The sequence below is a fragment of the Microcaecilia unicolor genome, chromosome 1 (assembly GCF_901765095.1).
Source record: "Microcaecilia unicolor chromosome 1, aMicUni1.1, whole genome shotgun sequence".
Lineage (NCBI taxonomy): Eukaryota > Metazoa > Chordata > Amphibia > Gymnophiona > Siphonopidae > Microcaecilia > Microcaecilia unicolor.
The window spans coordinates 357,681,320-357,706,811 of record NC_044031.1 but is presented as its reverse complement, the minus strand read 5'-3'; the positions used below and the strand labels follow the sequence as shown (position 1 = coordinate 357,706,811).

The window sequence follows — 25,492 nt, the reverse complement described above, 5'->3', positions numbered from 1 at the left end:
AAAATATCCAGGACCGACAAAACTGTAGCCCTCATGGGTGTGACCGCTTTTAAACACCACCACGCCTCAAACATGCACCAGATCCAAGCATAAGCTGCGGAGGTAGACCGTTTGGGGGCCTGCAAGAGAGTGGAGATGACCTTGTTAGAGTAGCCCTTGTCTCTCAACTATGCCCTCTCAAGAGCCAGGCCGTAAGACCAAATCGGCAGGGATCCTCCATAGTCACTGGCCCCTGAATCAACAGGTTCGGCACCAGAAGTGGAGCCTCCACCAGCATCCGACGGCCAATCCAGAGCGGCGAGGATCACCAATTCTCGGTGCAGTCGAACCCTCAAAAGGACTTGCCCTATCAAGGGCCAAGGAGGGAACACATATAGGAGGCCCGAGGGCCAGGGTTGAGCCAGAGTATCCAACCCCGCCGAGCGAGGATCTCTCCTTCTGCTGAAAAAGCGAGGGACTTTGGCGCTTGCACTTGATGCCATTAGATCCAAACTGGGAGTCCCCCATTTGGCACAAATCTGAAGAAAAACTTCTGCCAGTTCCCATTCCGCCGGGTCGATTTGATGTCTGCTGAGGAAATCGGCTTGCACATTGCTCTGACCTGCTATGTGAGCTGCGGAGAGCAGAACCAAGTGGAGCTCGGCCCAGAGGAAAATCTGAGCAGCCTCTGTGGCCAGGGCCCTGCACTGAGTGCTGCCCTGACGATTGATGTATGCCACTGCTGTCGTGTTGTCCGACAGCACCCGGACAGGAAGCCCCTTCAGAGTCTTGTGGAAGGCCAGAAGAGTCTGAAATATCGCTCAGTTCCAAGTGATTGATGGACCATCCCGATTCCACGGGTGTCCACTGACCCTGAGCATAGCTTCCCTGGCAATGAGCTCCCCAGCGCGAAAGGCTGGCATCCGTTATCACCAGGCACCAAGAAGGAAGCGCGAGCAGCATTCCCTATCACAGCATCCTGTCAGAGAGCCACCAAACCATACTGTGCCGGGCCGCAGGGAGCCACGTTTGTCTGCATTGGTATTCCTCGGAGATCGGACACCATTGCTGAAGCAGAGCAATCTGCAGTGGCCTCATGTGAGCTCTCGCCCAGGGAACCACCTCCATGGTGGCCGTCATCGATCCCAGGAGCTGAACAAAGTCCCAAGCACGAGGGCGAGGCATCCGCAGGACCAGATGGACCTGATTCTGAAGCTTACACCGCCTGTGGTCGGGGAAAAAGACGAACCCCAAGGCCGTGTCGAACCGGACCCCTAAATACTCGAGAGACAGAGGGGGTCAGGTGACTTTTAGGCAAATTGATCACCCAGCCCAGATTCTGAAGAACAGTTATAACTCTGGTCGTGGCAAGTCGGCTCTCGTCTGCCAAATCTGCCCTGATGAGCCAGTCGTCTAAATACGGGTGAACTCCGATACCAAAAGGCAGCTACCACCACCACCATGACCTTCGAAAAGATACGGGGAGCTGTGGCTAGGCCGAAAGGCAAGGCCCGAAACTGGAAATGTTGGCCCCAAACCGGAGAAACCACTGATGCGGAGGCCAAATAGGAATGTGCAAATATGCTTCCTTGAGGTCCAGAGATGTGAGAAACTCTCCTGGCTGTACCGCCGCATTGACGGAGCGCAGGGTTTCCATGCAAAAGTGTCGCACACTTCGGGCCTCGTAAGGCGAGGATCGGTCTGAAAGACCCGCCTTTCCGAGGGACCACAAAATAAATGGAGTAGCGACCGCAGCCACGTTTGGCGGGAGGCACCGGCATCACCGCTCCGAGGTGCAGCAAGACTTGCAAGGTCTCCTCTACTGCTGCCCGTTTGACGGCAGTGCCGCATCGGGACTCCAAAAAAAACATCTCTCACTGGGGCACCAAATTCCAATCGATAGCCTTCTCTGATCAGGTCCAGGACCCACTGATCTGAAGTAATCTTGGTCCACTCCAAGATGAAGAGGGAAAGACGACCCCCTACTGCAGGAATCAAACGAGTGGACCGGCGTCCCATCATTGTGGAGGATGCCCCTGAACTCCTGGCCGTTGGCCGGCCGCTGCAGAACATCTGTCCAAGCGAAAGGAGTTCCTCTGCTGAAAACGGGCACGTTGAGAAAACCCAGCAGAGCGCCCTGGGCGATACCTGCGAGCTTCGCGGAAACATGGCCTGGAAGAGGAGGGAAAATTTTGGAAGAAGGCCGCGGCCTATCCTCAGGTAACCGTTGGGATTTAGAATACCTTAGGTCTTTAACAATCTTCTCCAATTCCTCTCCAAATAACAGAAGGCTCCAAAAGGGTAACCTCACCAGCCTCTGCTTAGAGGCCATGTCAGCTGCCCAATGCCGCTTCAAAGAAGGCGGCGGGCAGCAACCGCCACAGACATCTGCTTAGCCGAAGCTCGGACCAGATCATAAAGGGCATCAGCCAAAAACAACAGGACAGACTCCATACGCGGGCTAACCTCAGAGAGGGAACACGCACCATCCTCGGGCTGATCAACCGCCTGCTATAACCAGGAAAGACAGGCACGGGCTGCATAGGAACTGCAAATTGCAGCCCTTAAGGAAAGGAACGAGATTTCAAAGGACCGCTTCAGCGTGGATTCTAGCCGCCGGTCCTGCATATCTTTCAAAGCGACCCCTCCCTCCACCGGCATCAGAATAGAGCGCTGGCAGCTTGTCGCAGTGGAAAATCCGCACCGCTTTAAGATCATCCAAATACTGTGGCAAACAGGGACCCTCATCTGGATCATCCGTCCATGAGGGCCTACCAGACTCCTCAGACTCCCCACAGCCTGACCAGAGGGGGGAAAAGGGAGAGGCGCCACCCTCAGACGGGGAATTTACCCGTCTACGTTTAGCGTCGTTCCAACGCTCGGGGGAAGAAGGAAAATCAGGAGCAAACACTGGACTATCAAAACCTGGAGGGAATCCAGTCCGCAACGTGGTGTCAGACACCTCCGGCAGAGTCCTTTTTAACATAAAGGCTTTATGCATCAGCAGCACAAATTCAGAAGACAAAAACTCACCCTGGCCCTCCGCCCCCGAATTAGGAGAAACGGAGGAAGGAGCTCTTTTAGCAGCCTCAAAACTAGGCGCCCCCCCTGCACTGAGACTCCTCCACAACAGCGAGGGCCAAGTCATGCGGCGTTTCCAAAATGGCGCCCGCTGCCAGCTCCATTGAGTGGGAAGAATCACCGCTCGCCATGCCCGTACTAGCACAAGCGTCTAAGGAGCACATACTGCAAAGCCCCGCTGCTGACCTGAATTTACCACAGCGGGAGCAGTGCTTAACACCTTCAGCAGCCATCGTCCAACCGGACAGAAATATAGAAATAAAATGGCAGCTTCGTACCAAAACTTACCCCGCACAGAACGCTGTCCACGGGAACCTCCCCAGAAGAGCTGGACACCACTCTCACCTCAGAAGACCGAGTCAACGAGCTCCGGTCAAGCTGCACTGAACCAGAATCTCTGGAGAAAGCCTCAGAACAGCCACGCAGTAAAAGCGCGCGCTTCCCCCCCCCCTCCCCCCCCACACACACACACACTGTGAGGAAAGTTGGAGGCAGGCAGCAACAGGGAACAAAACCAAGTAAGCCTTCAAAGTGGGCACCGCCAGCCACAACACCCCTGCTCTACTGGCAAAGCACAGAAGCCTCCCAAGGCAGAATTCCAGGAGCTGATCAAGCGACGTCCACACCTGCTGGGAGATAGAGATAGACTGAAGGCAGAAGGGGCTAGCCGTCCAAGGTCACTGTGGTTTTTCAGTGCTCTCTCTCTCTACCTGCTGGTAGGCGGATACAACCCATCAGTTAATGGATTCATCTGCTGTTGATGACAAGGAATTTCTTATGTTCTTCCAGCAACTCAGCAAGTACCCAAACCTTCCAGAGAGGAGCACTGCCTTCATGAAGACTCTGCTTCTTCAAATGTCCCCAAATAACGATACACGTGCATGTTGTATGACAAACTAGGCACTAGCCTATAGGTTGTGTTTCTACAGACTAATTTCTGAAAAGTGTGAACTGTCTTTTGAGCCTTGTTTCAGAACATGTCTGCTATATTTTTCCATTATTGCAAATAAATTTTTATTCCATGTAAAAAGTAAATAAATTCTTCCTTTCTATAGCTATGGGTTTTTATGATTCATCAACACATAAATTTCACTTAAACTAAAGCTAAGCATCTGTAACAGATGTTCTCCAAGGTCAACAGGATTAGTATTCTCACAAGTGGATACCTCTCCAATGGAGCCCCAGTGTGGACACTAGCCAGAGTTCTTACTACTTTAAGAAACCTTCATCAAGCATGCATCACACACATGCAAGTACCTTTCCCACCTACCAGAATCACACAGGTCTACTAGTCTGATCTAATAGCAAAGAGAAACAAATACAACTCCTAAGGCAGGTGGGAGGGTATAAGAGAATACTAATCCTGCTGTGCAAGGAGAACATCTGCTAAAGATGAGTAACTTCACCTTCCCTGATGACAAGCAGGACTAAAGTCTCACATGTGGGGAATCCCTAGCTAACCAGGCTCACAAAGTCAATAGTGATTTGCAATGGTAAGGCCAATTAGAAGGAGAACAAATCCACAGGAGTGGATAAAGAACAAAGGTGTCCCAAGAGTAATCTCAGAAGTGGGAGCGGAACCAGGCTCTTCAATGAACAAACCGGAGACAATTCAAAGTAGGACGTATTTTTAATGAATAGAGACTCTACAAGGTACCCTGTTTCAGCACTGCAAGTGCCTTCATCAGGAGTCTGTAAACATGGAAAACATGTACAAGACATATATAACAATTTTTTAAAACAGCGGATAAAGAGGGGTTTAAAATACTTGTAAAAACATGTGCTCTACATATAAAAAAACTTTAATAACAATTCAATAAAACTATAAAAAAATATATAAGAAATATAGATGTATTAAATAATTGGATAATGCAGGTTGGAGACAGACAATTATAAACATAAATATGCTAGACAAAAAACATTTTTTGATAAGAAATCAATAAGCTGGTCAATAAATTAACTGTAAAAAATGCATAAACAAACAATTTGAAAATGCAGGTATGCAAAAGACAAATATGGTCATAAATATGTTAATGGGAATTTAAAATGGTTGAATGTGCTAGTGACAATTATGAGCTAGCAAGGTTTCAAAATACTATAGATTGTGAATAAAGCGAATGCTACATACCTGTAGAAGGTATTCTCCAAGGACAGCAGGCTGATTGTTCTCACTGATGGGTGACGTCCACGGCAGCCCCTCTAATCGGAAACTTCACTAGCAAAGGCCTTTGCTAGTTCTCGCGCGCCCATGCGCACCGCGGCAGTCTTCCCGCCCGAACCGGCTCGTGTTCGTCAGTCCCGTAAGTAGCAAGACAAAGACAAGGGAAGACACAACTCCAAAGGGGAGGCAGGCGGGTTTGTGAGAACAATCAGCCTGCTGTCCTCGGAGAATACCTTCTACAGGTATGTAGCATTCGCTTTCTCCGAGGACAAGCAGGCTGCTTGTTCTCACTGATGGGGTATCCCTAGGCCCCAGGCTCACTCAAAACAACAAACATGGTCAATTGGGCCTCGCAACGGCGAGGACATAACTGAGATTGACCTAAAAACTTATCCAACTAACAGAGTGTGTAGCCTGGAACAGAATAAAACATGGGCCTAGGGGGGGTGGAGTTGGATTCTAAACCCGAACAGATTCTGAAGCACTGACTGCCCGAACCGACTATCGCGTCGAGTATCCTGCTGCAGGCAGTAATGAGATGTGAATGTGTGGACAGATGACCACGTCGCAGCTTTGCAGATCTCTTCAATAGTGGCTGACTTCAAGTGGGCCACTGACGCAGCCATGGCTCTGACATTGTGAGCCATGACATGATCCTCAAGAGCCAGCCCAGCCTGGGCGTAAGTGAAGGAAATGCAATCTGCTAGCCAATTGGATATGGTGCGTTTCCACACAGCCACTCCCCTCCTGTTGGGATCAAAAGAAACAAACAATTGGGCGGACTGTCTGTTGGGCTGTGTCCGCTCCAGATAGAAGGCCAATGCTCTTTTGCAGTCCAATGTGTGCAGCTGACGTTCAGCAGGGCAGGAATGAGGACGGGGAAAAAATGTTGACAAGACAATCGACTGGTTCAGATGGAACTCCGACACTACCTTCGGCAAGAACTTAGGGTGAGTGCGGAGGACTACTCTATTATGATGAAATTTGGTGTAAGGGGCCTAGGCTACTAGGGCCTGAAGCTCACTGACTCTACGAGCTGAAGTAACTGCCACCAAGAAAATGACCTTCCAGGTCAAGTACTTCAGATAGCAGGAGTGGCTCAAAAGGAGGTGTCATCAGCTGGGTGAGAACGACATTGAGATCCCATGACACTGTAGGAGGCTTCACGGGGGGGCTTTGACAAAAGCAAACCTCTCATGAAGCGAACAACTAAAGGCTGTCCTGAGATCGGCTTACCTTCCACACAGTAATGGTATGCACTGATTGCGCTAAGGTGAACCCTTACAGAGTTGGTCTTGAGACCAGACTCAGACAAGTGCAAAAGGTAGTCAAGCAGGGTCTGTGTAGGACAAGAGCGAGGATCTAAGGCCTTGCTATCACACCAGACGGCAAACCTCCTCCATAAAAAGAAGTAACTCCTCATAGTGGAATCTTTTCTGGAAGCAAGCAAGACACGGGAGACACACTCTGACAGACCCAAAGAGGCAAAGTCTACGCTCTCAACATCCAGGCCGTGAGAGCCAGAGACTGGAGGTTGGGATGCAGAAGCGCCCCTTCGTCCTGTGTGATGAGGGTCGGAAAACACTCCAATACTACTACTACTAACTAGCATTTCTAAAGCGCTACTAGGGTTACGCAGCGCTGTACAATTTAAACATAGAAGGACAGTCCCTGCTCAAAGAGCTTACAATCTAAAAGACAAGAGAACAATCCAAAGACAAGTGAACAATCTAGAGGACGAGTGAACAGTTAATCTGATAGGGTGGATAGATTGGAGGACGAGTGAACAGTTAATCTGATAGGATAGATAGATAGATTGGGCCATTTCATATTTCTAGAGCGGTTAGGCGCCGAAGGCAGTATTGAAAAGGTGAGTTTTAAGCAGAGATTGAAGATGGGTAGGGAGGGGGCATGGCGTATGGGTAAAGGAAGATTGTTCCAGGCATAGGGTGAGGCAAGGCAGAATGAGCGGAGCAGGGTACTGAGAGAAGGGCTTTGTCCTGTGAGCGGAGGTTGCGGGCGGGAACATAGGGGGAGATGAGGGTGGAGAGGTAGTGAGGAGCCGCAGACTGAGTGCATTTGTAGGTAAGGAGGAGGAGCTTGAATTGTATGCGATATCTGATCGGAAGCCAATGAAGTGATTTGAGGAGAGGGGTGATAAGAGTATATCGGTTTTGGCGGAATATAAGATGTGCAGCAGCGTTCTGAATGGATTGAAGGGGGGATAGGTGGCCGAGTGGGAGGCCGGTGAGGAGTAAGTTGCAGTAATCAAGGCGAGAGGTAATGAGAGCGTGGACGAGAGTTCTGGTGGTATGCTCAGAGAGGAAAGGGCGAATTTTGCTGATGTTGAAGAGGAAGAAGCGACAGGTCTTGGCAGTCTGTTGGATATGCGCAGAGAAGGAGAGGGAGGAGTCGAAGATGACTCCGAGGTTGCGGGCAGATGGGACGGGGAGGATGAGGGTGTTATCAACAGAGATAGAGAGTGGAGGAAGAGGAGAGGTGGGTTTAGGAGGAAAGACGAGAAGCTCTGTCTTGGACATGTTCAGCTTCAGGTGGCGGTTGGACATCCATGCCGCAATGTCGGATAAACAGGCCGATACCTTGGCCTGGGTCTCCGCGGTGATGTCAGGTGTGGAGAGGTATAGCTGGGTGTCATCAGCATAAAGATGATACTGAAAACCATGAGACGAGATCAGCGAGCCCAAGGAAGAGGTGTAGATTGAGAAGAGAAGGGGTCCAAGGACAGATCCCTGGGGAACTCCAACGGATAGTGGGATGGGAGTGGAGGAAGATCCATGGGAGTGTACCCTGAAGGTGCGGTGGGAGAGATAAGAGGAGAACCAGGAGAGGACAGGGCCTTGGAACCCAAAAGAGGACAGTGTGGCAAGAAGTAAATCATGACTGACAGTGTCAAACGCGGCGGAAAGATCGAGGAGGATGAGGATGGAATAGTGACCTCTGGATTTGGCCAGGAGCAGGTCATTGCAAACTTTAGGGAGTGCCGTTTCAGTCGAGTGCAGGGGGCGAAAACCGGATTAAAGTGGATCGAGGATGGCATGAGAGGAGAGAAAATCAAGGCAGCGGCTATGAACGGCACGCTCAAGTAATTTGGAAAGGAAGGGTAAAAGAGAGATGGGGCGGTAGTTGGAGGGGCAGGTAGGGTCAAGTGAAGGTTTTTTGAGGAGAGGTGTGACAACGGCGTGCTTGAAGGTGTCAGGGACAGTTGCAGTGGAGAGAGAGAGGTTGAGGATGCGACAGATGGCGGGGGTGACAGTATGGGAGATGGTGTTGAGTAGGTTGGTGGGGATGGGATCAGAGGAACAGGTGGTGCATTTCGAGGAGGAAAGAAGGCGGGAAGTTTCATCCTCGGTGATTTCAGGAAAAAAGAGGAGAAAGAGACCTGGGTAGGTTGGTTGAGGGAGAGGGTTAAAGGGTGAGGAGGTGGTGGTGGCTTGGTCGTGAACTCAAGGTTGATCTTTTGCACTTTGTCGCGGAAATAGTCGGCCAGTGATTGAGGAGAGAGAGAAGGGGGAGTAGGAGCGGGGGGCACTTTTAGGAGGGAGTTAAGGGTGGTGAAGAGACGACGAGGGTTGGAGCTGAGAGAATTGGTCAATTGGGTGTAATAGTCCTGTTTTCACGGAATAGGGAGGAGTGGAGGGAGGATAGCATGAATTTGTAGTGGAGGAAGTCTGAGAGGGTATGAGATTTCCTCCAGAGGCGCTCAGCGGATCGGGTGCAGGAGCGAAGGTAACGGATGCAAGGAGTCAGCCAGGGCTGGGGATTGGTGCTTTTTGTGGGACGGGAGATGGATGGCGCGAGGGTGTCCAAAGCAGAGGAGAGTGGTATTGTAAGCGGAGACCGCTTTGTCGACAGTAGCGGAGGACGTGATGGAGGAGAGGAGATTAGAAATAGTAGATGATAAGGTGGAGGGGTCAATAGCCTTGAGGTTCCTGGAGGTGGTGGTTAAAGTTGGACGGGGTGGTGAAGAAGTGTGAATGTGATCAGGTGATGGTCGGAGAGAGGAAGAGCTGAGATGTGGAAATTAAAGGGTGAGCCGGAGGAGGAGAGGACGAGGTCAAGACAATGGCCGTCACGGTGAGTAGGGGTGGTGGAGCACAGCTGGAGGTTGAAGGAGGATGTTAGGATGAGGAACTTAGAAGCATGGGGGTCAAATAGGTCGTCAGCATGTACGTTAAAGTCTCCGAGAATGAGGGATGGAGATGAGGGGTCAAGAAAGACAGAGAGCCAAGCATCAAAGTCGGTAAGGAAGGAAGGGAAGGATTTATCAGGGGGGCGGTAAATGACTGCCACTCTGAGTGGTAGCGGGTAGAATAGCCGGATGGAATGGGCTTCAAAGGATGAGAAGCAGTGAGACTGCGGAAGGTGGAGGGGTTGGAAACTACAGGAGGGTGAGAGTAGTAGCCCAACGCCTCCGCCAACTGGGCGGGGCGTGTGGGAGAAGAGATAGCCTCCATGGCAGAGGGCTGCAACTGAGGCAGAGTCTTCCGGGGAGATCCAGGTTTCGGTTAGGGCGAGCAGTTGAAGGGAGCGAGAGATAAAGAGATCGTGGGTGAGAGGCACTTTGTTGCAAACTGAGTGGGCATTCCACAAGGCGCATGAGAAGGGGAGGGAGGAAGGAGGGGAATAGAGACGAGATTGGAGACATCCCGGGATCGTTCGCAGGGATAGGATGGGGACAAGTGAGGGGGACCTGGATTAGGGTTAATGTCTCCCGCGGATAGCAGGAGGAGGAGCAAGAGAGTGCGGAGGAGGGTGGGGGAGGTCGGGCGACGAAGACGGGGTGTACTTAGGAGGAAAGGGGATGGGTTAATGGCAGGAAGGAAGTGCCGAAGGTTGAGAGCTAGGAAGGAGGGGGACAAGAGGGATGGTGAGGTGAGGGATGGAGGTGAATAGGGTATTGCGGTAACGGGCAGGGTGGGAGGGCAGCGGGTAGTTCTAATGGTAGACAGTGGGAGTGGGGGGGAAGAAGATTAGGAAGGGACAGGGCAAGGAAGAGAACATGGACAGGGGCCATGGGTGGTGACTGTGGTGTAACAGGTGACTGTATAGTGACTGAGGTGTTAAGCAGTTAACAGGTGTTAATGGGTGACTATGTAATGACTGAGGTGTTAAGCAGATAAATAGGGCTTGAAGCTAGGTTTTGGGTTGGCGATTAGGTAAGTCAATGGCTGATAAGCTAGCAGGCAGGTAGGTAAGTCAATGGCTGAGAGGCTCGCAAGCAGGCAGGCAGGTTACTCGATTTGTTAACAGGCAGATGGATTGGAGCAAGCCGGAACAAGCTGAAGCAAGCAGGAACAGGCAGGAACAGATGGACAAGCTGGAACAAGCAGGAACAGATGAACTGTGTCAGGATGAGCAGACGGACAAGCTGGGATCAGGAAGACTGGAACGAGCTGGATCACGCTGGAGCAGAAGAATCGGAGTAAGTAAGGAGAGGCTGGGTCAGGCAGGCTGGAACACACTGGAGCCGATGGACAGCAGGGGGAAAGCTGGATCGGTGGCTGGAACTAGCTGGACACGCTGGATCCGGTGGACTGGGGCAAGCCGGAAGAAGCCGAGTCAGGCGGACTGGAACACACTGAAGCCGATAGACTGGAAGGATCAGGCGGGCTGGAACAAGCTGGGCTCAGGAGAACTGGAACGAGCTGGAATACGCTAGCTGGGTCAGGCGGGCTGGAACATGCTGGAGCCGATGGACTGGAACAAGCGGGGGAAGCTGGGTCAGGCGAACTGGAACAAACTGGGATCAGGAGGACTGGAACAAGCTTGAACACGCTGGAGCGGATTGACTGGAGCAAGCAGGGCGAAGCTGGATCAGGCGGACCGGGACACACTGGAGCCGATGGACTGGAACAGGCAGGGGGAAGGCTGGAACGACGGACTGGAACAAGGTGGATCAGGAGCACTGGAACGAGCTGGATTATGCTGGAGCCAGTAGACTGGAGCAAACACGGAGAAGCTGGATCAGGCGGACTGGAACGAGCTGGAACATGCTGGAGCCAGTGGACTGGAGCAAACAGTGAGAAGCTGGATCAGGCGGACTGGAACACAGTGGAGCCGATAGACTGGAACAAGCAGGGGGAAAACTGGATCAGGCGGACTGGAACCCACTGGTGCCGATAGACTGGAACAAGTTGGAGCCAATGAATTGGAGCAAGCAGGGAGACGCTGGATCAGCGGTCTGGAGCAAGCAGGGAGAAGCTGGATCGGCGGACTGGGGCAAGCAGGGAGAAGCTGGATCAGCGGACTGCTTGCCTGGTATCAGGAGGACTGGAACACGCAGGAGCCGATAGACTGGAACAGGCAGGTGGGAGCTGGATAAGGCGGACTGGAACAAGCAGGTATCTGGAGAGCTGGAACAGGCTGGAGCAGGCAAGCAGGGAGAAGCTGGAGCAGGCAAGCAGGGTGAAGCTGGAGCGAGGGAGAGGCTGGAGCGAGTGGACCAAATAGTTGGGCAGCTACACACTGCCTTCAGAGCAGCGAAGCACCGCAGTAGTCTGCCCCGCTGGGATCCACAATGCCCCACTACGACTGCCCTGGTCCCGAGGATTCAGGATGGGGGGGCAGGCCGCAGCAGGATGAGCAACGTGGGCGCCACGATCTGTGGCCAGCGAGGCCGTGCCCGGGCCGTTCCGGCCGGGGAATGCGGCGGCAGTGCTGGACACGCTGGAGGTCTGCCCACCCGGCCCTTCTCGTATCGGGCCACTAGGAGGGCTCGGGCTGCGGCAGAGAGGCAGTCGGGACGGGCCGCAACCACGAGGCAGGCCACCATGAGGCAGAGAGAGGTAGTCGGGACACGCCGCTTCAGCCCCGGAGAGCAGAGCAGCGATCCACAGCCTCTCCAGCTGGCTGCCCCTGCCTGGCGCCGGGGACTGCTCCATGAGGCGGCAGACCACCAGTCTCGGACTCGCTCGCCTGTACTATGCCTCGGCGAGGCCGTCGCAGCTCTGCAGACCTCTGTCCAGCTCTGGGTCTGCTCCGGTCCCTTTCGGTCCAGCAGGGGATGGCGCGTAATGGTCTAGGTAAGTCCAACTCTTCAGTACTTGGTTTCTTAATTAAACATTAAGACAGTTTTGTTTCGGACCGGTTCGAGCTCAGTCCTCTAAATTTGGCGATCCGACAGGCAAATCGACAGGTTCAATTAGACCCCGATGGGCCTTTCTGGTCGGGAGTATGTCAGGCCACGAGGTCAGCTGTAACCAGGTCTTGGCTCGGTCAGTTTTGGCTTGCTCAATTGCGCTGGTCGTCGTGGTCCCGCAGTCTCCCAGTCGGCTGTGGATCAGCTTTCAAAACATCTCACTCCAAACTACTGATCGAGATGCCATGTCTTCAACCAATTCCCGCTTTTTTGTAATAAACTGGCAGACACAGGTGAGAGAGAAAAGAAGCTTAGATTGTTTAAACCGAGTGAACGACCCTGGATGCCAGAGCATGGACGCGTCAGAGAGGTATTTTTCCAAAGTGAAAATCTCCACGGTTCTTCGGAGGACAACTCCAGAAGAAGAGGGAACCAGATCTGACGCGGTCAAAAGGGAGCAATCAGAATCATGGTGCCCCGGTCTTGTTTGAGTTTCAACGAAGTCTTCCCCACCAGAGGTATGGGAGGATAAGCATACAGCAGACCTTCCCCCCAAATCCAGGAGGAAGGCATCCGATGCCAGTCGACCGTGGGCCTGAAGTCTGGAACAGAACTGAGGGACCTTGTGGTTGGCTCGAGATGCGAACAGATCTACCAAGGGGGTGCCCCACACTTGGAAGATCTGGCGCACTACTCCGGAATTGAGCAACCACTCGTGAGGTTGCATAATCCTGCTCAACCTGTCGGCCAGACTGGTGTTTACGCCTGCCAGATATGTGGCTTGGAGCCACATGCTGTAACGGCGAGCCCAGAGCCACATGCTGACAGCTTCCTGACACAGGGGGCGAGCCGGTACCCCCCTGCTTTTTGATGTAATACATGGCAACCTGGTTGTCTGTCTGAATTTGGATAATTTGATGGACAGCCGATCTCTGAAAGCCTTCAGAGCGTTCCAGACCGCTCGTAACTCCAGGAGATTGATCTGCAGATCGCGTTCCTAGAGGGACCAACTTCCTTGGGTGTGAAGTCCATCGACATGAGCTCCCCACCCCAGGAGAGACGCATCCGTAGTCAGCACCTTTTGTGGCTGAGGAATTTGGAAAGGGCGTCCCAGAGTCAAATTGGACCAAATCGTCCACCAGTACAGGGATTTGAGAAAACTCGTGGACAGGTGGATCACGTCCTCTAGATCCCCAGCGGCTTGAAACCACTGGGAACCTAGGGTCCATTGAGCAGATCGCATGTGAAGACGAGCCATGGGAGTCACATGGACTGTGGAGGCCATGTGGCCAAGCAATCTCAACATCTGCCGAGCTGTGATCTGCTGGGACGCTCGTACCCGGGAGACGAGGGACAGCAGATTGTTGGCCCTTGTCTCTGGGAGATAGGCACGAGCCGTCCGAGAATCCAGCAGAGCTCCTATGAATTCGAGTCTCTCTACTGGGAGAAGATGGGACTTTGGGTAATTTATCACAAACCCTAGTAGCTCCAGGAGTCGAATAGTCATCTGCATGGACTGTAGAGCTCCCGCCTCGGAAGTGTTCTTCACCAGCCAATCGTCGATTTAAGGAAACACGTGTACTCCGAGCCTGCGAAGCGCTGCTGCTACCACAGCTAGGCACTTCGTGAACACTCTTGGCGCAGAGGCGAGCCCAAAGGGTAGCACACAGTACTGGAAGTGACGAGATTCCAGACGAAATCGAAGATACATTCTGTGAGCTGGCAGTATCGGGATGTGTGTATAAGCATCCTTTAAGTCCAGAGAGCATAGCCAATCGTTTTGCTGAATCATGGGAAGAAGGGTGCCCAGGAAAAGCATCCTGAACTTTTCCTTGACCAGATATTTGTTCAGGGCCCTTAGGTCTAGGATGGGACGCATCCCCCCTGTTTTCTTTTCCACAAGAAGTACCTGGAATAGAATCCCAGCCCTTCTTGCCCCGGTGGAACGGGCTCGACCGCATTGGCGCTGAGAAGGGCGGAGAGTTCCTCTGCAAGTACCTGCTTGTGCTGGAAGCTGAAGGACTGAGCTCCCGGTGGGCAATTTGGAGGCTTCGAGGCCAAATTGAGGGTGTATCATTGCCGGACTATTTGGAGAACCCACTGGTCGGAGGTCATGAGAGGCCACCTTTGGTGAAAAACTTTTAACCTCCCCCCGACCGGCAGATCGCCCGGCACGGAGACCTTGACATCGGCTATGCTCTTCTGGAGCCAGTCAAAAGCTCGCCCCCTGCTTTTGCTGGGGAGCTGTGGGGCCTTGCTAAGGCGCACGCTGCTGATGAGAGCGAGCACGCTGGGGCTTAGCCTGGGCCACAGGCTGTCGAGAGGGAGGATTGTACCTACGCTTACCAGAAGAGTAGGGAACAGTCCTCCTTCGCCCATAAAAACATCTACCTGAAGAGGTAGATGCTGAAGGCTGCCGGCGGGAGAATTTGTCGAAAGCGTTATCCCGCTGGTGGAGCTGTTCTACCACCTGTTCGACTTTTTCTCCAAAAATGTTGTCCGCTCGGCAAGGGGAGTCCGCAATCCGCTGCTGGATTCTATTCTCCAGGTCGGAGGCACGCAGCCATGAGAGTCTGCGCATCACCACACCTTGAGCAGCGGCCCTGGACGCAACATCAAAGGTATCATATACCCCTCTGGCCAGGAATTTTCTGCACGCCTTCAGCTGCCTGACCACCTCCTGAAACGGCTTGGCTTGCTCAGAAGGGAGCTTGTCCACCAAGCCCGCCAACTGCCGCACATTGTTCCGCATGTGGATGCTCGTGTAGAGCTGGTAGGACTGAATCTTGGCCACGAGCATAGAAGAATGGTAGGCCTTCCTCCCAAAGGAGTCTAAGGTTCTACAGTCTTTGCCCGGGGGCACCGAAGCATACTCCCTAGAACTCTTAGCCTTCTTTAGGGCCAGATCCACCAGAGTCGTGAGGCAACTGCGTGCGCATCAGCTCTGGGTCCCCATGGATCCGGTACTGGGATTCGATCTTCTTGGGAATGTGGGGATTAGTTAGAGGCATGGTCCAGTTCGCCAGCAATGTCTTTTTTAGGACATGATGCATGGGTACTGTGGATGCTTCCTTAGGTGGAGAAGGATAGTCCAAGAGCTCAAACATCTCAGCCCTGGGCTCATCCTCCACGACCACCGGAAGGGGATGGCCGTAGACATCTCCCGGACAAAGGCCGCAAAAGACAGACTCTCGGGAGGAGAAAGCTGCCTTTCAGGGGAGGGAGTGGGATCAGAAGGAAGGCCATCAGACTCCTCGTCAGAGAAATATCTGATGTCCTCCTCCTCCTCCCACAAGGCCTCACCATCGGTATCAGACACAAGTTCATGAACCTGCATTTGAAGCCGTGCCCGACTCGACTCCATGGAACCACGGCCACAGTGGGAGCGCCGAGAGGTAGACTCCCTCGCTAACACCGGCGAAGCTCCCTCCACCGACGTCGTCGGGGAGTCTTCCTGGGAGGCGGCCGCAGCCTTTGAGGTTTTTGCAACTACATTCAAAGCAGTTTACATATATTCAGGTACTTATTTTGTACCAGGGGCAATGGAGGGCTAAGTGACTTGCCCAGAGTCACAAGGAGCTGCAGTGGGAATTGAACTCAGTTCCCCAGGATCAAAGTCCAGTGCACTAACCACTAGGCTACTCCTCCACAAAAGGTGGTATGGGGTCTGCATCAGAAAATATACCACTAGAGACTTGAATAGGGGTACCCTGGAGGACAAGAGGGGCAGGGAGTTATGATATTGACATTTAAACACCTGAAAGATATTAATAATCCAAACCATTTCCAAAAAACAAGGAGGCTATAGAATTAGACAGTATGAAATGAAACTGCAAGGAAGGAAACTGACAAGTAACATCAGAAAATACTTTTTCACAGAGAGGGTGGTGGATGACTGGAATTGTCTTCTGTTGGAGGTGGTGGTAGACAAAACCTATGACAGAATTCAAAAGGTGTGGGATAAACACAAAGGAACCCTATAAGGCAAAGCGAAGCAACAAAAGTAGAGTATTTCCACTCAAGAAAAACATAAATTTGACTTTCACACTTTAAAAATGGCATAGAGGGAGGCTACCTTGGGGGTCAGGTACAACCCTGGCCACCTTTTCTAGACAGACAATGTACCGCCATTTATTGTGTTACTATGTTTCACAATTGGTTCCATTTTATTATTTTTTTCCAAACCTGAAGAATGTTTGGGAACTGCTATATCCAAACTAACCCTCACACTCCCCCCCTTCAAGATAGAGGCAACACACAGATACAAACACACCAGCACACAAATCCACTGAAAAGAATTCCATGATTGAATGCTGTCCCAATTTCTTTTCAGATTGAACATAGCATTTTCATAAAAGATAATAATTGAGAAGCAACTTCTCACATTTACTAAAAACTTTGCTTCCATGTTAAAGCAGTTTGAGGGGCTTGAAAAATATTGCTATTTTAAAGCAGAAATGGATAATACATTCTTTAAAAAAGTGACATTACCTGATCCAGATCCAGAAGTTGTCATGTCAAAAATTAAATCTTTCAAAGTAGTTCCCTCTGAAATGAAAGGCCGATCTAATGAAGGATCTTCTTCACTGGGGACACGATGGTGAATGACGGTACGATTATGACAGATATAAAGTGTCAACATAAGCAAGATGCAAACAAAACAGACTGGGCCAGCAATGACAGCTGCCAATTCCACAGGTCCTAAATTAGAAGACTTTTGTTGAGGTAGCTCTGTATAGAGATAAAAGCAGTTATTTACTGATACTTAGCCTCATAGCAGAAGTTAAAAATAAGGTTTATATTTTATGCTAGTCAAGGAAACAAAATCTTTTGTTATCCAGAAATGTCTAGTCTAGACAATTTCTTTACTATGCTCAAGGCAGCAAATTAAAAATTCCATAAGGAAACATTTGGTCTTTCCAGCTAATTTTCTTCCCTCAATTATAAACAGACAAGTCCAGAACTGACAGATTATGTACCCCAACCAGAAAATGGAAACAGACAGTGAATGATACATACCTGTAGCAGGTGTTCTCCGAGGACAGCAGGCTGATTGTTCTCACGACTGGGTTGACGTCCACGGCAGCCCCCACCAACCGGAACAAAACTTCGCGGGCGGTCCCGCACGCAGGGCACGCCCACCGCGCATGCGCGGCCGTCTTCCCACCCGTGCGTGACCGTTCCCGCTCAGTTGAATGACAAGCAAAATGATCAAACCCAACTCCAAAGGGGAGGAGGGAGGCTAGGTGAGAACAATCAGCCTGCTGTCCTCGGAGAACACCTGCTACAGGTATGTATCATTCACTTTCTCCGAGGACAAGCAGGCTGCTTGTTCTCACGACTGAGGTATCCCTAGCTCTCAGGCTCACTCAAAACAAGAATCCAGGTCAATTTAACCTCGCAAAGGCGAGGGTACAACAGAAATTTGACCTACGAAGAACAACTAACAGAGTGCAGCCTGACCAGAATAAATTCGGGTCCTGGAGGGTAGAGTTGGATTTACACCCCAAACAGATTCTGTAGCACCGACTGCCCGAACCGACTGTCGCATCGGGTATCCTGCTGGAGGCAGTAATGTGATGTGAATGTGTGGACAGATGACCACGTCGCAGCCTTGCAAATCTCTTCAATAGTGGCTGACTTCAAGTGGGCCACCGACGCTGCCATGGCTCTGACACTATGAGCCGTGACATGACCCTCAAGAGTCAGCCCAGCCTGGGCGTAAGTGAAGGAAATGCAATCCGCTAGCCAATTGGAGATGGTGCGTTTCCCGACAGCGACCCCTTTCCTATTGGGGTCGAAAGAAACAAACAATTGGGCGGACTGTCTGTGGGGCTGTGTCCGCTCCAAGTAGAAGGCCAATGCTCTCTTGCAGTCCAATGTGTGCAACTGACGTTCAGCAGGGCGGGTATGCGGTCTGGGAAAGAATGTTGGCAAGACAATTGACTGGTTAAGATGGAACTCCGACACCACCTTCGGCAGGAACTTTGGGTGAGTGCAGAGCACTACTCTGTTGTGATGAAATTTGGTATACGGAGCATGAGCTACCAGGGCTTGAAGCTCACTGACCCTACGAGCTGAAGTAACTGCCACCAAGAAAATGACCTTCCAGGTCAAGTACTTCAGATGGCAGGTATTCAGTGGCTCAAAAGGAGGTTTCATCAGCTGGGTGAGGACGACGTTGAGATCCCATGACACTGCAGGAGGCTTGATAGGGGGCTTTGACAAAAGCAAGCCTCATGAATCGAACGACCAAAGGCTCTCCAGAGATGGCTTTACCTTCCACACGATAATGGTAAGCACTAATCGCACTAAGGTGATTCCTTACTGAGTTGGTCTTGAGGCCAGACTCTGATAAGTGCAGAAGGTATTCAAGCAGGTACTGTGCAGGGCTAGAACGAGGTTCTAGGGCCTTGCTCTCACACCAAACGGCAAACCTCTTCCACTTGAAAAAGTAACTCTTTTTAGTGGAATCCTTTCTAGAGGCAAGCAAGACACGGGAGACACCCTCCGACAGACCCAACGCAGTGAAGTCTACGCCCTCAACATCCAGGCCGTGAGAGCCAGAGACTAGAGGTTGGGGTGCAGCAACGCTCCGTCGTTCTGCGAAATGAGAGTCGGAAAACACTCCAATCTCCACGGTTCTTCGGAGGACAACTCCAGAAGAAGAGGGAACCAGATCTGACGGGGCCAAAAGGGCGCGATGAGAATCATGGTGCCGCGGTCTTGCTTGAGCTTCAGTAAGGTCTTCCCCACCAAAGGTATGGGAGGATAAGCATACAGGAGGCTGGTCCCCCAATGGAGGAGAAAGACATCCGACGCTAGCCTGCCGTGTGTCTGAAGTCTGGAACAGAACAGAGGCAGCTTGTGGTTGGTCAGAGAGGCGAAAAGGTCCACCGAGGGGGTGCCCCACACTCGGAAGATCTTGCGTACCACTCTGGAATGGAGCGACCACTCGTGCAGTTGCATGACTCTGCTCAGTTTGTCGGCCAGACTGTTGTTTACGCCTGCCAGGTATGTGGCTTGGAGGAGCATGCCGAACTGGCAAGCCCAACGCCACATCCCGATGGCTTCCTGACACAGGGGCCGAGATCCGGTGCCCCCCTGCTTGTTGATGTAATACATTGCAACCTGATTGTCTGTCCGAATTTGAATAATTTGACAGGACAGCCGATCTCTGAAAGCCTTCAGTGCGTTCCAGATCGCTCGGAGCTCCAGGAGGTTGATCTGCAGATCCTTTTCCTGGAGGGACCACAGACCCTGGGTGTGAAGCCCATCGACATGAGCTCCCCACCCCAGGCGAGATGCATCAGTCGTCAGCATCTTCGTGGGCTGTGGAATTTGGAATGGACGTCCCAGGGTCAAATTGGTCCAAATGGTCCACCAGTGCAGTGAAGTGCGGCAACTGGTGGAGAGGGGGATGATCTTCTAGATTCCCGGTGGCTTGAAACCACTGGGAAGCTAGGGTCCATTGAGCAGATCTCATGTGAAGACGAGCCATGGGAGTCACATGAACTGTAGAGGCCATATGACCCAGAAGTCTCAACATCTGCCGAGCTGTGATCTGCTGAGACGCTCCGGTCTGGGAAGCCAGGGACAGGAGGTTGTTGGCCCTCGCTTCGGGAAGGAAGGCCTGAGCCGTCTGGGTATTCAGCAGAGCTCCTATGAATTCCAGAGACTGGGATGGCTGGAGATGGGACTTTGGGTAATTTATCACAAACCCCAGCAGCTCCAGGAGTTGAATAGTGCACTGCATGGACCGGAGAGCTCCTGCCTCCGAGGCGTTCTTGACCAGCCAATCGTCGAGATATGGGAACACGTGCACTCCCAGCTTGCGTAGATACGCCGCTACCACCACGAGGCACTTTGTAAACACCCGTGGGGCAGAGGCGAGCCCAAAGGGCAGCACACAATACTGAAAGTGCCGTGTGCCCAGGCGGAATCTGAGATACTGTCTGTGAGCTGGCAGTATCGGGATGTGAGTGTATGCGTCCTTTAAATCCAGGGAACATAGCCAATCGTTTTTCTGAATCATTGGCAGAAGGGTGCCCAAGGAAAGCATCCTGAACTTTTCTTTGACCAGGAATTTGTTCAGGCCTCTCAGGTCTAGGATGGGACGCATCCCCCCTGTTTTCTTTTCCACAAGGAAGTACCTGGAATAGAATCCCTGCCCTTCCTGCCCGGGTGGTACGGGCTCGACCGCATTGGCGCTCAGAAGGGCGGAGAGTTCCTCTGCAAGTACCTGCTTGTAATGGGAGCTGAAGGATTGAGCTCCCGGAGGACAATTTGGTGGCAGGGAGGCCAAATTCAGGGCGTATCCGCACCGCACTATTTGGAGAACCCACTGGTCGGAGGTTATGAGAGGCCACCTTTGGTGAAAAAATTTTAACCTCCCTCCGACCGGCAGATCATCCGGTACGGACACTTTAAGGGCGGCTATGTTCCCACGGATCCAGTCAAAAGCCCGTCCCCGGCTTTTGCTGTGGAGGCGCAGGGGGCTGCTTAGGCGCACGCTGTTGACGAGAACGAGCGCGCTGGGACTGTCCCTGTGCCTGACGAGGCCTTCGGGCCGGCTGGGTGTACCTACGCTTGGTAAAGGCATAGGGCGCAGCCTGCCGGGCCCGGGAAAAACGTCCACCTGCTGAGGTGGATGCTGAAGGCGCCCGGTGGGAGAGCTTGTCGAGGGTGGTTTCCCGCTGATGCAGTTGGTCCACCAGCTGCTCGACCTTCTCGTCAAAAATATTATCCCCCCGACAAGGGACGTCGGCCAGTCTCTGCTGTGTGCGGTTGTCCAGGTCAGAGGCACGCAGCCATGAGAGCCTGCGCATCACTATACCTTGGGCCGCAGCACGAGATGCCACGTCACAGGTGTCATATATACCCCTGGACAGGAACTTTCTGCACGCCTTCAGCTGCCTGAAAAGGCCTGGACTGCTCCGGCGGGAGCTTGTCAACCAGGTCCGCCAGTTGCTTCACATTATTCCGCATGTGGATGCTCGTGTAGAGCTGGCAAGACTGGATGCGGGTCACGAGCATGGAAGATTGGTAGGCCTTCCTCCCAAACGAGTCCAGAGTGCGAGACTCCCTCGAACTCCGTGCCCTCTTGAGAGCAGAGTCCACGACCGCCGAGTCATGAGGCAATTGGGGCCGCATTAACTCTGGGTCCGAGTGAATTCTGTATTGGGACTCTGCTTTCTTGGGGATGGTGGGATTAGATAGTGGTCTCAACCAGTTCCGAAGCTGTGTCTCTGAGGACATTGTGCAACGGTACCGTGGAGGACTCTCTAGGTGGTGATGGATAGTCGAGGACCTCGAGCATCTCAGCCCTCGGCTCATCCACAGAGACCACGGGAAAGGGAATGCAAATAGACATATCCCTGACAAAGGAGGCAAAGGAGAGGCTCTCAGGTGGCGAGAGCTTCCTCTCTGGTGAAGGAGTGGGGTCGGAGGGAAGGCCCACAGACTCCTCCGAGGAGAAATATCTGGGGTCCTCCTCCTACCCCCATGAGGCCTTTTCCTCGGTGTCGGACATAAGCTCGTGCAGCTGAGTCCTCAACCAGGCCCGGCTCGACGTCGAGGCACCGAGGCCTCGGTGGTGTCGTCGAGCGGTGGACTCCCGCGCCGGCGGGGATGAAGCTCCCTCCATCGACGTCGACGGGGACTCCACCTGCGTGGCGGTCGAGACCGGCGCCGCAAGCGGCGTCGAAGGCCTCGGCACCGGGCTAGAGCTCGCCGGCGCCACAGTCAACGGCGCCGAGGGCGCAAGCACCCCCGGCGCCGGCACAGTCTGGCACATCAGCCCTTCCAGGATCCCCGGAAGGATGGCTCGGAGGCACTCGTCAAGGCCCGCTGTTGGGAAAGGCGAGGGGGCCAGTAGAGGCGTCGGTGCCGGAAGCTGTTCGGGTCCAGGAGACTGCACCGAAGTGCTGGGACCCTGACGCGGCGGTACCTCTACTACAGAGGGGGACCTCTCCTCTTGACGCTGCCGCTTCCTCGGCGTCAACTCATCTCCGGCGCCGGGCGCCGGATGCATCGAGGGCGACCCATGACGATGTTTCTTCGTCTTCTTGCGGTGCCCGTCATCGGCGCTTGGTGGAATTGAGGAGGAGGTCGATCCCCCTCGGCCTCGAGGGACCGGGTCCGACAGGGTTCGGTCCCGAGGGCCCTGGGTAGAGGGAGTGACCGGGGCCGATTGCCCACGCGGCCTCTCACCCCTGCCTTCACTGGAGGACCGGTGGGCCGACGGGACCTGTGCTCCTGGGGTCGATGCCGATTTCGTGGACATCGATACCGATACCGAAGAACCGGCCGTCGATACCGATGCCGTCGAAGTCGACGTTGAGGGGCCGGCGCAAGTTCCAAAAAGACGATCCCGAAGAACTTGCCTCGCTACTTGTGTCCGTTTCCGGAGACCGAGACACAAATTGCACGTCTTGGTATCGTGCTCCGGCCCGAGGCACTGGAGGCACCAAGCGTGAGTGTCGGTCTGCGAGATATGCCGGCCGCACCGACCACACTTTTTAAATCCACTCGGGACCTTCGAGGACATCGACGGAAAAATCGCGTTGGCGAAATCGAAGTCGTCGATGGTGGCGGTAAAATTCACACCTCGAAAATAAATCGACTGCGCGGCCACAAGGCCGCAACGCGACGCCCCCGCTAAGAGACGAGGGAAAAACAAAGTTCAACGTTTTTTTTTTTTTTAAACTAAATAGAAAAACGGAGAACAATAAAACGAAAAAGAGAAAAAGAGAAAATTTGCGGTTATAGCGCGATCCGGTTTCCGGGGCTGACAGAGAGAGAGACGAACACGGCTCTCTCCAGCGCGGAAAAGAAAAGACTGAGCGGGAACGGTCACGCACGGGCGGGAAGACGGCCGCGCATGCGCGGTGGGCGAGCCCAGCGTGCGGGACCGCCCGCGAAGTTTTGTTCCGGTTGGTGGGGGCTGCCGTGGACGTCAACCCAATCGTGAGAACAAGCAGCCTGCTTGTCCTCGGAGAATGTGCAGCTCCCTTAGCTCAGTATTCCTTTGCCAAAAGCTGGTAACAGAGTCTGACCACCCCCAGAGGTGGGAGGGATCCACATCCCACAGGAATAACCTGCTCTACATATCTACAAAGATCCCACCAGTGTGCTCTTTCCTACAATGTAATTAATAGGGAGGGCTTCTGGACTGGACTTTTTGGACGCAAGGAAAGAAAAATTAGCACATAAAGTGAAAAATTTCCTTCCTTTTCATCCACCAGATACAGAAACGATTCAGCAAAGGAAAAAAAAAAAATCGGGCAGGAAGAGGAAAACTAGGCTGCAGCTGCTGCCACCACAGATCCAAACACAGCATCCTCTCTAGCTTATATATCCAACCTGTAATAAAACAAACAAAAAAAAATGAAGACATGACCAAGTAATGGCCTTGCAAATGTCAAAAGAGAAACTGGACACGACTCTGTCCAAAAAGCAGTCATTCCTCTAATCCAGCTGTTCTCAACCAGGATGTAGCAAGTACCTGGGAGATGTGCTGTGAGGTCAGCACACAAAGAGCAGTGGATCCCCCCCCCCCCCCCCCCCCCAAGGATTGCAGTATGTCTCCTTTTCCTTCCCTCCTGTTGCAGATCCAGTGCTTCTCTCTCAGCCCCCCTCCCTCCGGTCCATCAAACCTGACCTGTTTGCCAGCACGATAACACGCTAGAGACCAACCAAATTTCAATTTCAGCTTCAGCACTGAATCTGGCCTGAAATTTCAATTCAGACATGTTTCAGTTTTGGCTGAAAATGCAAGTGCATTTTTGGTTGGCACTGAAACTGTCCCCCTTCCCCCCTACCAAAAGAACTGCCCTGTCACCATCAGTAAGCCCTCCCTGGGCCTACCTCAGGGGCAAGAGCCATCCCCAGTTGCACCTGTTATACCTGCTTCAATCTCAAAATAGCTGCTGCAACCTTCAGCAGCAGTCCCACGAGACTGGTTTGATGAACTGTGGAGGGGGGGGGGGGGGGGTCACAAAGGAAGGACAGGAACAAGGTGCTGAACTCAAAAAGGGTGGCTTCAGTCAGGGACCACCAGCCCTGAGCCACCTGACCTAGACAAAGTACTCCCCAGCCTAGGAGTGTGGCATCTGTTACCACTGTCTCTGGTCAGATTGTGGTCATACTGGTATGAGCCTCTGCCATCCACAGTAAATGGGTCTGATTCGACTGATTCTGACCTGACCAATGGGAAAGGAGTGACGGCTTGGGCCCACGGAACCAGATCTGGAATTGCTGCTATGTAAGACACCTGCCAGATAAGTGGCTTGGAGAACCATGCCGTGACGGCTTGAACAAAACCACATCTGGACGGCCTCCTGACACATTGGGCGAGACCTGGTGCCCCCCCCCCCTTGTTGGTGTAGTACATTACAACCGAATATCCATTTTAAATAAGATAATTTGGTTGGACAGCCGATCTCTGAAGGCCTTTAGAGAGTTCCAGATCGCTCGAAGCTCCAGGAGGTTGATCTGAAGACCTGTTTCCTGGAGGAACCAGGCTGCCCGAGTGTAAAGCCCATCTACATGAGCTCCCCACACTAGGAGAGATGCATCCGTTGTCAGCACTTTTTGTGGCTGATGAATTTGAAATAGTCGTCCCACGGTCAAATTGGATCGAATGGTCCACCACTGAAGAGAATTCAGAAAGTCGGTGGACAGTGGATAACATCCTCTAGACTTCCTGCAGCCTAATACCACTGGGAAGCTAAGGTTCATTGAGCAGAGCTCATAGACGTGCCATGGGAGTAACATGAACTGCGGAGGCCATGTGCCCCAAGAGTCTCAACATCTGCCGAGCTGTGACTTGCTGAGACGCCCGAACCGTGGACACCAGGGACAGAAGATTGTCTGCCCGTGTCGCAGGGAGGTAGGCCAGAACTCTTCTCTATTCTGCAGTGCTCCAATGAGGAGTGGACTAGTGGTTAGGGTGGTGGACTCTGGTCCTGGGGAACTGAGTTCGATTCCCCACTTCAGGCACAGGCTCCTTGTGACTCTGGGCAAGTCACTTAACCCTCCATTGCCCCAGGTATAAATAAGTACCTGTATATAATATGTAAGCCGCATTGAGCCTGCCATGAGTGGGAAAGCATGGGGTACAAATTAAAAAATAAAAATTCCAGATGGGACCTGGGGTAATTTATAACAAA

The 25,492-nt window shown here is 52.6% G+C and overlaps 1 protein-coding gene across 1 annotated transcript in view; it reads right to left on the bottom strand.

The window, feature by feature from the left end:
* TGFBR1 (transforming growth factor beta receptor 1) overlaps positions 1-25,492 on the bottom strand; it is a 235,963-nt gene that overhangs the window by 162,120 nt on the left and 48,351 nt on the right. The window contains exon 3 of the mRNA XM_030209667.1: positions 16,812-17,051. Within this exon, the coding sequence (XP_030065527.1) occupies positions 16,812-17,051 (240 nt within the window). The remainder of the gene's footprint in view (positions 1-16,811; positions 17,052-25,492) is intronic.